Here is a 16,551-nt window from a genome sequence, read left to right as displayed (position 1 = left end):
ATTAGAGATATTTCAGTATCGCATATACAGTCAAAGAAAATTGTAAAGCATCTACATTTGTGTTTTCTTTTCTTCTTACATCTATTAATATAACAGATAATAATAATAATAATAATAATAATAATAATAATAATAACTTGAACAGACCCAAAGTTAATAAGCATTTGATGTAAACCCATGTTTTTTTTTTTTTCTAATTTCTCCATTTTTTAGCATTGTCTTATTCCAACTGCTTTATGGGCATAAAAGATTTTCCTAAAATTCTTTCTTTACAACAACAAAACAAAAACAAATAAACCTGAAAAGGAGTACCTGTTGGTATCAGGGAAAAAAATGAAAGAATGACCTTTCTGCCCTGTTGTTTTTGATCTGGTTGGTTAAATGAAGCTCCACCTCTTGTCTCTAATCAGGAAGTTCAGTGTAAGTTGTGTTGAGTTGCTGCTGGATCTCAGACTGACACATGGAGGGGTGAAGACTTTTAGTGCCTTTAACCAGTAATGTTGGATATCAGCTGTGTATTTACATTTGCATTACATTTGCTGGCTGATGGGTGAGAATGGTCATGTGATGGAATCAAGGGAAAAAAAAAGGTTCCTTTTAGAATGTGATACACCTAATGATTCTCTATATGTCCACCTTTGCCATATTTTACCTTATCTTCAGTTTTTGAATCAGTGAATTCATTTACTTTGTATATTGTTTTGTTTTGGATTATTTTCTTGGTGTAGGATAAACCAAAGTTTTATTAATTTTTTTATTAGATATTTGCAATTAATTTGAACACATTTTGGCATAAAAATGTTATAACGTCATCATTTTTCTTATTCAAAAACCATGGGGGATGCAAACTTTTGCATTTGGTTATAAAGGCAAGTTGGCTGTGTGATTCTTTTTATTTTTATTTTTTTTAACAGCACCTGCTCTCATAACACTGCATGCTAACCATCACTGCTCCTCAGTACTGTAGATGCAGAATACACGCACAGGTCTGATCTGGAAAGTTAAAACTGACGGTTGTGTGGAACTTTCGGTGTGGTTTCTTCTCGCTGTACCTTCCTGTTTACCCGAGCAGAGAGCTTTATACTGCAGAGCAAACCAGTAAAACATATACAAAACTCAACTTTTATGAACATCATCAGGATGAATAAAAGCTGATTAACTGACTGTGTAAATAAAATTCTACCTGATGGCTTACAATATGAGTGAAGAAGCTGTTGTGTTTTCGGACCAGATTAAAGTGCAGGGTGAAACCTGTTACTTTAGAGCAGAGGAGAGGAGACAATATTACACAACTATATAAAGTCTGAAGATGTTTCTAATTTTGTATCATATTGTAAAGCAGCAGTGTGGCCTGAGAGAAATATAAATAGCCTCACTTCCTGTGGAAAGTTTGAGAGACGAGTAACTGATGGTGTTCGTGAGAAAAGTGTTTCACGCGGTCAGAGCGGCCTGTGGAGATGAAACCCTCAAAGCTTCAGTGTGTTTTTGGGCAAAGAGACAAACGGAGCTACAAAACCACGAAAAACACCTTAACACCTTACACACACTAATATTAAATAAAAATATATTTGTGTTTCTTTTTCTGATTATTTATTAAGCTCAGTTTCAGAATATCTGCCCCAAATGCATTGTAATTTATGACAGATCATTTTAATATTTCTGTTTTGAGTCAGTAATGTCATGATGTAACCAAGATGGGGACAGAGAGAGTGAGAGAGAGAGAGAGAGAGAGAGAAGTATGATTGGTTAGAGTCCCACAATGGTGAAGGAGGAGCCAAACTCAGGCCTGAATAAAGCTCCACCCATATTGACATCTTGTTTATTGCTGTAATTCGAAAAAAAGGAGAATTTGAGTAGTTTTATATTGTTAGAATCTGGTCATTGTCAACTATCAATAAAGAAAAAGGAGCTTGTAGGAACTTGCAATTTACTAACTACTTTAAAAAAAAAAAATCTACATAAATGGGGTGCTAGAAAGCAAAAAAAACCTTACTGATAGAGAAACACTCACTTTCCCACAAAAAACACACAAATTTTATGTAATATACACTATATGGCCAACAGTATGCAGGCATCTGACCATTTCACCCATGTGTGGTTCTTCTATAGTTCCATGCACACAATTTTCTACACTGTTTTCTTATGTTGTAACATTACGTTAAGTGAATTAAAGGTTAAGGGTAAGCTCAGTGGTTAAGGTATTAGACTACGGTTCAGAAGATCCCAGGTTTAAACCCCACAACCACCAAGTTGCCACTGTTGGGCCCCTGAGCGCGGCCCTCAACCCTCAACTGCTCAGATGTATCATGAGATAAAAATGTAAGTCGCTCTGGATAAGAGCATCTGCCAAATGCCTAAATGTAAATTAATTGAATGCACAGAAATCCCCAAAGTGACACCCAAACATCTAATGCAAAACATTTCCAGAAGATTGGTGGTTATTTTAACAGCAAAAGGTGACTAAATCTTACATCTTGATCCATCTTGGTCTTTATACAAGGTCGTTCCTCAAACAGTGGCCACAAATTTAGAAGCACACAATTGTACAGTATATCTTTATATTCTGTAACATTAACATTATTATTCGGGGATCGACTCTTCTAAGGGGTGGGTGGTTAATTGCCCCCGCAGGGGGCAATTAACCACCCACAGACTTAACATTGAGACCAACTTTGACCGAGTCCCATGAGTGAGGTGTTAAATCGTGCGCCTTATTCGGGGATCGGATGCTGTGACTCTTCTAAGGGGTGGGTGGTTAATTGCCCCCGCAGGGGGCAATTAACCACCCACAAAATTAACATTAAAACCAACTTTGACCGAAACCCATGAGTGAGGTGTCAAACCGTGCGCCTTATTCGGGAATGGGGTGTTGTGACTTTTCTAAGGGGTGGGTGGTCAATTGCCCTCGCAGGGGGCAATTAACTCCCCACAGACTTAACATTGAGACTAACTTTGCCCGAGTGCCATGAGTGATGTGTCAAACCGTGCGCCTTTTTCGGGAATGGTGTGCTATGACTTTTGGTAGGGATCCGTCGCACGGTTTTCCCGAAATTCCCAAATAACCACCCCATTTTCCCCTATTCATTTCAATGGGAAATGGCCCGAAAAGGGGTGAAAACATGGGTCACTTTGAAAGCTTACCGTTCGGCCATAATTTGTCGTAGGAACATCATTCAAAGTTTAAACGGGTCATAAGACTTTGGACTTTTACGGATTGGGTCCATGTTTTGATAACTTTCACGGTTGCTTCACGAGAGCAGCTTAAGTTTGATGAAAATTTTGATTTTCCACCATGCGTGCCACTGTCAACTGCCATATTCACAGAGTGCGAATCGGAGGGTGTCTTTACACTGTCACCACGTCAATATAATACACTCTACGGGCATGAGGATATGTCGTAGTCAGGAAGTTCCTGCCACTTACGGTGAAAGAATTTTTGCGATCGGACCTACGGTTCTCGGTTGGGAAGCGTTTGTTTGAGAGCTTAATTATTACAGTTTGCAGTTCTCTGTGTCTGTCACAGAAGAGTGTGCGTGCGCATGCATGACCCATCCCCCACACCACCGACTTGCTAATGCCAATAAGACTCAATCAAACTTCTCTTCTATGTACTATTTCTAACCCATTCAAACTCATTCAAACTCATCTATCTATCTATCTATCTATCTATCTATATATCTATCTGTAATCTGATTATTTCTATCTATCTATAGACTTCCCTTCCATGTACTATTTCTAACACATTTTAACTCATTCAAACTTATCTAACTTTTCTAATCTATCTATCATCTGACTATTTTAACTTATCTATCTATCTATCTATCTATCTATCTATCATCTGACTATTTATAACTAATCTATCTATCTATCTATGTATCTATCTATCATCTGACTATTTCTAACTAATCTATCTATCTATCTATGTATCTATCATCTGACTATTTCTAACTTATCTATCTATCTATCTATCTATCTATCATCTGACTATTTCTAACTAATCTATCTATCTATCTATCTTTCTATCTATCTATCTATCTATCTATCTATCTATCTATCTATCTATCTTTCTATCTATCTATCTGTCTTTCTATCTATCTTTCTATCTATCTGTAATCTGACCATTTTTATCTATCTATAGACTCAATCATGAATCTATCTATCAATCTATCTATCAATCTATATATCTGTAACTGTCTATCTGTCTGACACTATCTATCTATCCGTCTTTTAAACCTTTTAAACTTAAACTGTTTTAACTTTTTTAACTTCTTAAACTATTTTAAACTTTTTAACACTTTTAAACTTTTATCTCCGGCTTTCTCAAGCCAACTTAAAGTTTGTCTAAACAAACTTTTGTATCTAGTTATAACTGAAGTATAAGAAATCACTTAGTGTAGGATCATTATATTATACAATTATTAATTTAATTAAGAGTTTATTAGTTTATTATTTAAAACAAGCAAATGATGACAATAAAGCCCAGTCCATATAACTTTTAACTCTGTATATATTTCTTGCTAGGAATTAAATCAGTAGGTGAATATCAGATAAAACCAGCATAATTGACCTAATACCATAAACAATCAGTAAGTAAATGAATAAAAACGGGAGTCGTAGGCCGCATCTCATAGTCCCTCTTGTTTAGTTATCATTTAAGGAAAAAGAAAAAGTGAGGCGGGGCTACAGTATATTATCTACTGTGCATGCATGTCATAGTCTAGAAAAAGTCAGAACAAATACACTGAAGGTGTGTGATGTCATCATTTGCACAAAGTGAGATGTAGCCAGTTTGTCGAACCTTACAGAGTAGAAAGAGGAGCCATGATTTACACAGACCTCAGGCTGAAGATGCTAATGTGGATGACTGTGATGCTTCTTAATCTAATTGGTAAGTGTGATTGTTCATATGTGTATAATGCTATAATAAGAATAACTGTCATAAATTCATTTTTTAAATAGTATTTTTGGGTGTTAAGAACCATTTTAGGATGATCAGAACTTTCAAATTCTAGCTATGAAATTCATGCATTATAGCTACAAAATTACGTTAAAATAACATGTTTAAAAATTGTAGTAAGTTAAAAAAATTATTAAGGATTTTTCTTTTTTAATACTGATCTAATACAGATAAAGCAGTCAAAAAATACAGCTATAAATATGTTTCAATTATTTTTCTCTGAAGTTGTTTTATTTCACTTGAAATTTTACTGTAAAACAGACAATATGCAAAATAAGGAAAATAATCTTGTTTGCAAAAATATTACCGAATTACTAAAAAAGCTTTTAATTTTTTTCATGTTTCTTTCATAAAATATTTACATTAGACTCTGTACAGACGTATGATGTCAATCAGACGAACCCACTGATCACGGCTGATGTTGGTGATAACGTGATTCTGCACTGCTTTAGACTGAAAGAAGAAACTGGTGGAGCCATCGTTTGGTACAAACAAATATTAGGACACGAGCCTCGTGTAATGGTCACAATTCAACAGGAATCTATTTACGAAGATGAGTTCAAATCACCAAGATTCAGCATCGAGAAAGAAAAAGGGAGCTGGCATTTAAAAATTGATCATGTGGAGCCATCGGATGAAGCCATGTATTACTGTGGATTTAGAAATTTTTTAACAACTTTTGGAAAAGGAAGCTTTTTATATGTAAAGGGTAATGCTGCTTTCACTAAATAAAGCAAAATCTGACAGTAGAAATTTAATATATTATACAGTATATGTTACAATAAAAATTTCTTTAGTGGAGAAATGAGCTTAATTATCCAGTATTTGGGTTTTTAGATCTTGTATTAGGACATATTAGCACTTGCCAAGACATCATATGTTGCAGTGTATTGCTTAAAGGTTAAAGTTTTTTTTTTTTTTTTAAATAATTAATCTAAGGTCTTACAATCTCTATATTACACTAAACAGGTAAACCAGATGTAGAAGTCTCAGTGTTCCAGAGCGGCGGGTTGGACTCGGTTCCTGCAGGAGCGTCAGTGACTCTGCAGTGCTCGGTTCTCTCTGAGAGCAGAGCAGCAGAACTCCAAGTGCTCTGGTTCAGAGCTGCTCCACCACAATCCCATCCTCAAATCATTTACACTCATCACAACAGCAGCCATCAGTGTGAGAGCGGCTCTTTTACACACACCTGTGTGTACAACTTCTCCAAGAACATCCTCAGCCTCAGTGATACTGGGACTTACTACTGCGCTGTGGTTCTGTGTGGCAAGATAATTTTTGGAAACGGGACACAAGTACTGTTGAAGAACAATCCAGAATTTGGTTGGTTAAAGCAATGTGTAAATATGATGGGTGTTCAAGTCAAAGCGGACACTACAGTAGTACACGTATCTCAGTGTTTCACTAGTGCTTTAATACCATCAAGATAGAAAGTTTTCTCATACACTAGAGCCATGATCGTAATGATCACACCAGAAATGTTGGCCTCTCAGGAACTCCTTTAATGGCCAAAACATGTGGAACTGGTTCAGAGAGAGATCAGGAAATGTACGGGCGATGTGGCAATAACTCCCAGCCGAGTTGTGTTGGTGAATGACTGTGTGCACAGTTCCCAAAGACAGGTGCTTAGTTTGATCAAGCTGGCAACAAATTATCTGTCGATTTTTAAGTAACAGGCCACTCACTGAATTTTCACAAGAATGACTGGAGTGATGTCCAAGCTGTACAAGATACAAAAAGATACAGCCAGGATCATCATTTAAGGATGTACATCCATCTTTACAACATTAGTACTATTCTCATCACCATACTTTACTCAAAGTCTTCTGTATATGTTAAGCCATTTTATGCCTTCATACCTTCATTCCCAGAAATTTCATCACAAGTCCCAGTTTTACTTGAACAGCCATCATATTTCAAGAAGAAAATCAACAAAAACATTGATAATGTATCTTTTTAACTATTTCTTTTTAAACTGTTAACATGATCAGTGGTTCTTCATGTCCTAAAGGGATCTACCTTGCAGTAGTGGTGGCAGTGTGTCTGATTGTGATCTTCGCGCAAGCTGTTTTTATCTGTAAAATGAGAAACTGTGAACAATCCAGGGGTGAGTCTGCCACAGACAGAAGGACAAAAATTATATTATATTATATTATATTTACATTATATTATATTTACATTATTTTTTGTCTTCTTTACATCTTTAATTTTATATTTTTTATATTGATTTTATTATAGTATATGTTTTGCTTCCACTATACTGTATGTTTTGTTATAACATTAAAACATTATTATAATTATTATTTATATAATATAATCTAGTTTATGCTATGAAACCATAGTCTTTAAAAATTTTTACAAATAAAAATGACTCAAATATATTTTTTTAACTATCCTTTTTAAATGTATTTATTTTATGAATGTCATGAAAATTGCAAAAGTATTCATAGAGTGAAACCAGGCCCACCTAAAAACTATGACTTTCACTTTGGGCAAGATCTTACTAAAACATATATAATAAAACACATTCAGTATATAGACATAAACAAAAGAAGTGTGCATTTATATATTGTTCCCTCTTTCTAGTGAGATCTCAACAAGATTCTGTATTGAAGAAAACATCCAATCAAGTAAATAGTATTTACATTTAATAACAAGCTACTATTTCACTCTTATGATTCAGGCAGCTGTGATTTAAAAATATTTTTGTTCATTCTCACAGGATTGTGGTGCGGTGGAGCTGAATTACGCTGCTTTACATTTCAACAAAAAGAATGCTAAAAGAGCGACCAGAAAGAGAGAAGATTGTGTTTATTCTGAAGTGACATCTCGTACCTAGACATTTCTCATGTCTAGGTACGAAAAAATTAATCCTTTTTTAAACTTTTGTTTTTATACTTTGTAATAGTAAATTTATTACACATTTGGTGTCAGTTGTTGTTTTTTTTTTGCAGGAATGGCTAACATTGATGTTCTTATACATTGATCCTCATAACATTAATGCCACATAACATTAATGCATTAACATTAATTATGAATTAGAAATTATATACCACTAAAGTGGTGACAAGATCATGGGTACCCAAGGCTCACCTATGCCCATGAGGATGAAAGGCCAATCCGTCTGGACTGATCCCACAGAAAAACTAATGTAGCAAAAATCATTAAAAATGATTAACCATTCTGGCTATAATAGAAAGGCACCAGAACACCTAGTGCACCACAGACCCCAAGGCCACCTGCCTGGCTTCAAACAAGATATCATACCCACAAGATGCCCTGCAGAGCATGCCCTGATGGGCCAGATCCACCCTGAGGGCACAAAGGAGAACGTAAAACCTATGATTACGATAATAACTTATTAATGTTTTTTTTTTTTTTATGTAAAGTTATGGATGCCTGATGCAAATCACCCTTGGACACCCGTATTTTGTTTTGTTTATTTGTAGATTTTTCTTCCACAGCACACATGGGTCACTATTATGAGCAGAAAATTGCTCATTAGTTTGTTTATCGTGTACAATGTTTTGTAAATCAATTATTTATGCATCAAATTTAGAGTTTGTACCCTGTGTTTGGTGTAACATGTTACAAAGTAACGTATTAGAGAACCTCGGATTGCGTGTGACGCGGTTTGCGAGTGTTCCGCAAAACTAACAAAGATTTTCAATAAATTTTGACTTGAAAAACGAGCAAGTCTTGGTTTACGAGTACCAAGTATCATTTATCACGCATGCAGTTTTTGTTTTGACGCCGAGTGTCATGTGATCACAACTAAGCCAACGGTTTTGGAATAGTGGGTAATCGCCTCCCCTGCTGGGTCTTTGTGCTCATCTCGCACTGGTATAATCAACATCCGTGCGGGCGTGTACTGTTTACTATTACTATAACACTGTAAGCACATATGTGCGCGTAAAACACATTTTATTTTCTGTTTGTAAGCATGTGTGCACACGTACTGTTTCTTATAACACACGTGTGTGCACGTATAAAGCAAAAGCAAGTCTCATTAAAGGGTGAAGATTCAATTTCTCTTTCTCTCTGTAGTTAGTCTTTATGTTTGTGCGGGCACGTAATTTGCTCCTGGCTCTTTTACACACACACCAACAAACACACACACACACACACACACACACACACACACACACACACACTCTTGCCTTTACAGACCCCCTCCCATCCCTTTCTCCTCTCGGGTTTCAACACATATACAGGCGTACACTCTCTGCCGTACACAGAAACTCTTTTCTGTCACGATTTTTTTCAAAGGTAAAGTGGGCAGGTTCATTTATTTTTCATTTTTTTTACTTTACAGCAGTGGTCCTGTTAGTATGCGCTCACGCAAGTGTCATTAGCTAATTTTTACAACAAAACAGTATTTCCGTTAATGTGTGTGTGTGTAATCCGTTATTCAGACAATTTACATAATCCATGAACCAGACAGCAGTCATTCCCAATCCGTTAGTGTGCGTGAAAGTCGTCCTACTGTACAAGATCACCCGACCTACCAAATACCCCACCTTTCTGTTATTCCTGCTGTTAAACTCCTATTTCACCTATGCGGTTTGACTATGCGAGCACCAACGCGTGGAAAAATAGAAACCTAATCACAGCGCCAAAACTTGCAGTGAATCAAGATGAACCGTACTTACGGCCACCGAGCGAAACTACGTTGGTATCAGTAGTTTTACTAATAATTTACTAATTAATAATATAATTATACATTTCAATTATTATTTGGTAAACAGTTTTATCTGAAACAACATTTAGCTGAATCTTAGCTTAAAAAATTAGGTAATTATGCGTAATATGTATTTATTAATTTATTTATTAATCATCTTTTTAAACTTTTCTTCCAAAAAGTCCACATTAAGTAATACATAGCAGTAAAGAAGTAATAAAAAATAAATAATAGCAGTGATAAATCAGTTTTTGTCTGTTTGTTTTATTATGCATTAATTGTTCATAGCGGTTAAAATTTGCACATTTAAAAAATAATAAGAATGATTAAAACATCTGTACAGAAGTAAAACTTGTAATCATTTATGTTGCATAAAATGTGCAATTTTATTTCACACTAGAGTACACACAATTTTCTAATAAATCATTTTTTATAGGTTGGCTGTTCATACAGCAGATGTATGAACCACATATGAAATTACTGACCAAAAGTAATGCATAATATCCATGATAAGTAATGTATCATTACTCTGTCCTATTTCTCTATAAGGAAATTAAAACCAACAGATGCAAGAGACAGGTAATATTTAATGACTCCCTGTTTAAATGTTTTATAGGTGGACTCCTCCATAGAATCTATGTTTTTGCTGGAAAGAAGGTAGATGTAGCAACTTGGAAGATAGGTCCCTGGCAGAAGGTTGAGTGTACAATCCTAGTCTGTATACAGATGCTGGGGCTGTGTAAGCAAAGTCTTTTTTTTTTTTTTGCTTGAAGGCTTTCTATTTTGGTGGAGATGCAATGGAATTGAAGACAACATGTCTGACCAGCTGAGTGGACACTGATCTCAAACCAAAATATAAATTGTAACTGTTGTCCTTAACTGTCTGTAGTTGGGTTTAAGACAAGTTGAATTCTTGCCAATAAGTGGTCAGCTAATTCACCTGGAGTTTATTACCAGTTTAACTGCACCTGTTTACTGACTGTGTTATTTGGTCACCACGATCATACCTAGTCAAAAAAGCTTAACTATACTTATGCTGTCGTAGGAGGCTGAGGAGCTCAAAAACGTCATCAGACATCTCCAGTATTGAAAAATTCTATTCAATTCAATTTTATTTATATAGCATTTTTAACAGTGGCCATTGTCTCAAAGCAGCTTTACAAAAATGAAAGAAATTATTATTTTTTTCAATTTCAATTTAAAAAAAAATTGTGAAGTGCAAAGAAGTGCATGTAGAATGATCAAGTGCCTATGCATTCTAACCACAGTCTTTTTTGTCTCCTAGCATATAATAAGAGTACTGCAGCATGTGACCCACAACAAAGAGACTCTCTAACAAAAGGGTGTGAAAGTTATTGGATCATTTACATTATTCAACCAGAATCTATTTATTTGTTTCTTTCTTTCTTTGTTGGTGAAACAGCAAAAATACTGGACTGTACAATGCATAATTATGGCTCCATTTCCTGGAAGGATTGCTCAATGAATTTTTCAATGAAAAATACTTTTACTAATATTAAATGTTTTTAAATAACTTTACTCAACACTCAGTGACTAAGGATACTAGTTTATTTTTATTTTTTCACAAGGTGAGTTTATGTACTTTCAACATTATCCAGCGTTCATGAATAAAACCAGACCTTCCCACAGTTTTTATTATTATTATTATTATTATTATTATTATTATTATTATTACAATTACATTGTAATAATACAAACATTACACATACAAACAACATTACATTGTATTCATATCAAAAATTAGAGTTTTACAAGTTTTCTGTACATTTAGGTTAAAAATAAAACAGTTTAAAAAGAAAAATAGATTAAAAAAAATCTTATCTTTTTCTGATTCTAAGAATATATTCATATGTAAAACATGAATTATTGATTTTTTAATAGCACTCAAACTAAATATATTTTACAAAAAATATAATTCACTGTGTTATAGATTATTTTCCTTTTTTACAGTTTCGTTCACTGCAGAGTACACACACTCTGTATCAGTTTTCCTTTTTTCAGCTATGTCTTTCCTCTTGGTGAAATGCAAAGCTGCATAATTCAGTGTTTCAGCTCCAGATTGCTTAGACGTACAAAAAATACAAAGTCAAAGTTATAACCACGAAACTTCATTGTACACAAAAATTGCACAGCTTGCATCAGCAAAAAATCTTGGTAAAAAAGGTCAGACTAACTCTATAAATTATACCATGAGCTAATTTATTTTAAGAGAGAAAAAGTTAACAAGAAGGAAAATTTGAATTTTAGTGAGAAATAAAAAGGGGCATTAGTACAATTTAGTATATATAATAGGTAACTACATAATAAAATAGTGTGTATAATATTTGTTCATTTATTTATTTACTTTACTTACTTACTTACTTACAGTACTAACTTACTTACAATACTTACTTACCTGCTTTGTTTTTGGAGAATGTCCCATAGATTGATTTACTATTAATACAAAAACATACATATATTTTTTTAAAGAAATATATAGAATTGATTTATTATCTAACTAAAATAGAATCATTATCTAATAAAAAATACACTTACATTTATTATGTTTTCTTTTCTTTAGTATTAAATAACTCAGACACAATATCAGAAGAGCACACAAGCCCAAAGCCGTCCCCAAACCGAGCACTGCCGAATGTAGTATTGAGTCATTTCTGATACTGTTATTTTACAACTTTGTATTTATATTAGTATTTTATCTAGATAAATTAACATATACACATTAATTATAATGAATTAATATTATATAATATCTTACCTGTTTTCTCATGTGTGTTCATGTTGGTGGTATTAGTATGTGGTGATGGTTCACACACCACTGAATTATCATACAAGGGTGAATTAGATGTTTCTGGTGTAGTAACATGCTCACCTATAAAAATAAAAATTCCTCATAATACATAAAAATATGTACCTCATAACAATATTGTATTCCTGTTAATTCATTTATCAATTTACTTTGAAATCCTACCTTTGATTTTTAAATGAGTTCCATCTGCAAACACAATGTCAGGTCTCATCAGTGCACAGTAATACATGGCTTCATCAGACTTATTGATTTGTGAAATAATTATATTAAAGCAGTTTGAATGTTTTTTTGTCTGAAAACGAGGGTTTTGAAAGTCAATATCAAACGTATCTCCAACATTTTTAAAGAGTTTGACTATCATCTCAGGCTGTTTTCTATTTAGTTGTTTAAACCAAGCTATCATTCCAAATACTTTCTCAGAAACGCAACATTGTAGGGTAGCCGAGTCTCCGATATCCACACTGAGCTCTCTATCAGGCTGAGAAACTGGCGACTCTGTGAGCAATTGCGCAGTAACCCAGCGTCTACTGGGTTGGGCTATATCTAGAAAAAAAAATACAAATGCATTAACTAGGTAATAAATTCAATTGAAAAAATAATATATGCATTGAAGAATCGAACACCACATTAAAGGAATAGTATTGGAATCCCGTCTATAAACACCGTACACATAGTAGAATAGTAATAAATACATGAAACTAGATGTGAATAAAATTGCTCATATTACTTACACATGATGCTTAGGATCAAAATTAAAATCCAGAATCCAGTCATTGTTTATTTCTTAGAAATTCTACTGTGTTTGTATTTCAGTTATCAATAGAATATAAAATGCATGATGCATGGTATGAAGTTATATTTATACTCTAGGGGTTTGTACTGAACACGCCCCAGATTATGACGTGATTGGTTGTAATAAAAAAGAACATGATAAGCAAGCATATGGTATTCTGATCTGCCTACATCAACACCACACATTTCCACATTTGTTTTTTTGGTGTTGCACAGATCATGACATCACTGCTATGGCAGAAAGGAAAATGTGGTTTACTTTTACAGTTATATGTGCCTACACTAACACCTTATTGTTGTTTATTGTAATTGATCTCTTTAAACACAGTGTGTATGTGAATGAAGCAGGTGCACACTTGCTTCGCTACAGCCATCAGTCATCATACTAAAATTTTGAAGTGTCAGTACCATATAATATTAATAAAAAAAGAACACAAGGTGTCAACATGGAATAAAAAATATATATAAATAAAAAAAGAATGAAAGAAAGAAAGATGGATGTATTAATGGGCAGCATGGATTTATGGGCGTTCCGCAAAATTGGAGAAAGATGCAGAAACTTTTGTTTGCGTATGTGCAAGTGAGGGTATGTAGGGCGGATTAATGGGTAGGATGAACTTATGGAACACCGGCTAAAGGTTTTTTTCCACTATGCTGTTTTGACCTGATTGGTCACACGGAGTCATGTGATTATTGTTGCTGCATCTGATTAGTGAAACAGTCATTCGGTAGATCTACTGGCTGCATGGGTAAAATAAACAATTCGAAAAGTAAAGAGACGAGTGTAGCCGAGTGTAGCGAAGTAAGCCTAGTGTTTCTTCTTCACAAATCAACACAAGTGAAAGTAAAAAGTATGCTGCAGTAAAACATAGAAGTATTTTTTTTTTTTATTTACCTAAGTAAATGTAACAGTGTAAATGTAACTCATTACTACCCACCTCTGGGTACAATACTTGCACTACCCTGGACATTCACTTCATGTACATCTGTTCCATACTCAGGTTTCAACCCAGATCTCAGCATGTCTGGCAGACATCTCACCCTGGATGGCAGCTCATCAGTTGAAGCTCAATCTGAGTCAAACCAAACTGCTGTAAATCCCTGGTGATTCATCCACCGGTCAAGAACTTATAATCCCCTTAACAACAATCAGATCACTTCTTCAGTAACTGCCCACAATCTTGGGGTAACTGTAGACAATCATCTGTCATTTTACCCACACATTGTTAACCTTACTCGCTCTTGTCCATTTTTTTTTACAACATCGGAAAAATCTGCACATTTCTTACTTCACAGGCTACTCAGGTGCTTGTTCAGTCCCTTGTTATTTCAAGACTGGACTACTGCAACTTACTCCTGGCAGGCCTGCCTTTGTCCGCCATTCCTCCTATGCAGCGACATGTCTTGTTTTAAACCTTTTCAAGTTCTCCCACACCACCCCACTCCTCCGCTCCCTGCACTGGCTTGCTGTAGCTGCCCGCATCAAATTCAAAACCCAGATGCTCGCCTACAAAGCTAAAAATGGCCCAGCACCCACTTATCTGCTCTAATCACACCCCACACTGCACCATGTTCCCTCCGATCCCCCAGCACTGCTCGCCTCATTCCACCATCTCTCAGGGATCGAGATAGGGATCATCCAGACGTTTTTTTTTCTTCTGTTCTGGCACCTAGATGGTGAAACAAACTTTATCTAGATGTCCGTCAGCAGGAACATTTACTATTATATATAACTATTATCTTATCTGCAAACTGTTGAAATCATACAGATTTGTTCATTCATTCATTAATTCATTCATTTGTTATTCATTCATTTATTTTAATTTCTTTAATTTTTTGCAGTAGGTGTTAAATTCCTCATTAATTAAAACAACAAAACAACATAATAATAATAATAATAATAATAATAATAATAATAATAATAATAATAATAAAGTGATAAAGTGAGAGAAATAAAATTTATTATACAAATGAAAAAAAAACTTTTAGATGAAAATTTTTAATATGTACAAGGTTGCTAAAATAGAATTTAAATATAATTATATAAGGTTTTAAGTAAGTAAGTAAGTTAAACTAGACAGATTACAGCAGATTGAGCAATGTCCAAACACAAGCAGAACAATATGCCTGGTGTGTGCAACATGTAAGTAATGTGCAGGTGTGCATAAATGGAACTGTGAACTTAAGCACATCAAATAATCAACCGAAACTCTATACTGTATACTTTTCTCACAGACATAAAAAATATATATTTATACTAAGTAAAATGTCTGCTTTTATATAAACTAATGTAAAACAAATTTTAGGTTATGTAATTCGTATGAAATGTAAATATATGCGCATCCACTGTTTCTGGGTGCTTTTTGAAGTATGTTTGTGCCCACTGTCCTGCTAGAAGACCCAAGATCTTGGACGCAAACTTAGCTTCCTGACACTGGGCACAACCCCAAATCCTTTGGTAATCCTCAGATTTCATGATGCCTTGCACACAGTCAAGGCACCCAGTGCCAAAGGCAGCAAAACAACCCCAAAACATATTTGAAACTCCACCATATTTGACTGTAGGTACTGTCTTCTTTTCTTCGTAGGCCTCATTTAGTTTTTGGTAAATAGTAAAATGATGTGCTTTACCAAAAAGCTCATTTTGGCAAACTGTGTCTTGCTTTTTTATGTCTCTGTGTCCTCAGCAGTGAGGTCCTCCTGGGTCTCCTGCCATAGCGTTTCATTTCATTTAAATGTCGAAGGATAGTTGGACCTGTAACCTTGAGATTGTTGATATTTTTCCACAATTTTGGTTCCCAAGTCCTCACACAGTTCTCTTTTTCTTTCTGTTGCCCATGCTTTGTGTGGCACACACAGACATACTGTACAATGCAAAGACTAAGTGACCTTCTCTCCTTTTTATCTGCTTTCAGGTGTGGTTTTGAAAGGGTGTCAATACTTTTGTCCAGCCTATTTTTGAGTTTTGTGACATTATGCCAAATGCCAAATTAGCTTTTTTCCCTCCATTTTTTTTTGTTTTGTTCTAATACACACAAGGGTAATAAACATGTGTATAGCAAAACGTGTTAATGCAATACTTTTCTGTGAGAAATACTTGTTTTTTTGGAAAAAAATTAGGAGTGCCAACAATTTTGGCCATGATTGTAACTCCAATTCTTGCATTGTCAATTGAGATATATAGTGTCAATGTCTGAGTACCTAACCTAAATAGTGAGTCACTCACTATGCTTTAATGGTCTGACTTTTCATGCATATAGGATACATCAAATTTAGTTTTATTTATATAGCACT

The 16,551-nt window shown here is 34.6% G+C and overlaps 2 protein-coding genes across 2 annotated transcripts; one reads left to right on the top strand and one right to left on the bottom strand.

Annotated features, from left to right (window-relative positions):
- Positions 1-4,821: 4,821 nt before the first annotated feature.
- LOC128531795 (uncharacterized) lies at positions 4,822-7,796 on the top strand. The gene is made up of 6 exons (XM_053505944.1): positions 4,822-4,888; positions 5,325-5,666; positions 5,927-6,275; positions 6,961-7,064; positions 7,544-7,587; positions 7,680-7,796. The coding sequence occupies exons 1-6, from the start codon at positions 4,822-4,824 to the stop codon at positions 7,794-7,796; spliced, it is 1,023 nt and encodes a 340-aa protein (XP_053361919.1).
- A 3,787-nt stretch (positions 7,797-11,583) lies between these two features.
- Positions 11,584-13,259, bottom strand: LOC128531794 (signal-regulatory protein beta-1-like). The gene is made up of 5 exons (XM_053505943.1): positions 13,197-13,259; positions 12,628-13,008; positions 12,415-12,528; positions 12,055-12,092; positions 11,584-11,721 (listed from the first exon to the last, which is right to left on the bottom strand). Exons 1-5 carry the CDS (start codon positions 13,237-13,239, stop codon positions 11,584-11,586), a joined length of 714 nt encoding a protein of 237 aa, XP_053361918.1. The 5' UTR covers positions 13,240-13,259.
- Positions 13,260-16,551: the final 3,292 nt, after the last annotated feature.

Source organism: Clarias gariepinus, chromosome 10 (assembly GCF_024256425.1).
Source record: "Clarias gariepinus isolate MV-2021 ecotype Netherlands chromosome 10, CGAR_prim_01v2, whole genome shotgun sequence".
Lineage (NCBI taxonomy): Eukaryota > Metazoa > Chordata > Actinopteri > Siluriformes > Clariidae > Clarias > Clarias gariepinus.
The sequence above is the reverse complement of the archived record's forward strand: the minus strand, read 5'-3'. Positions and strand labels throughout refer to the sequence as shown.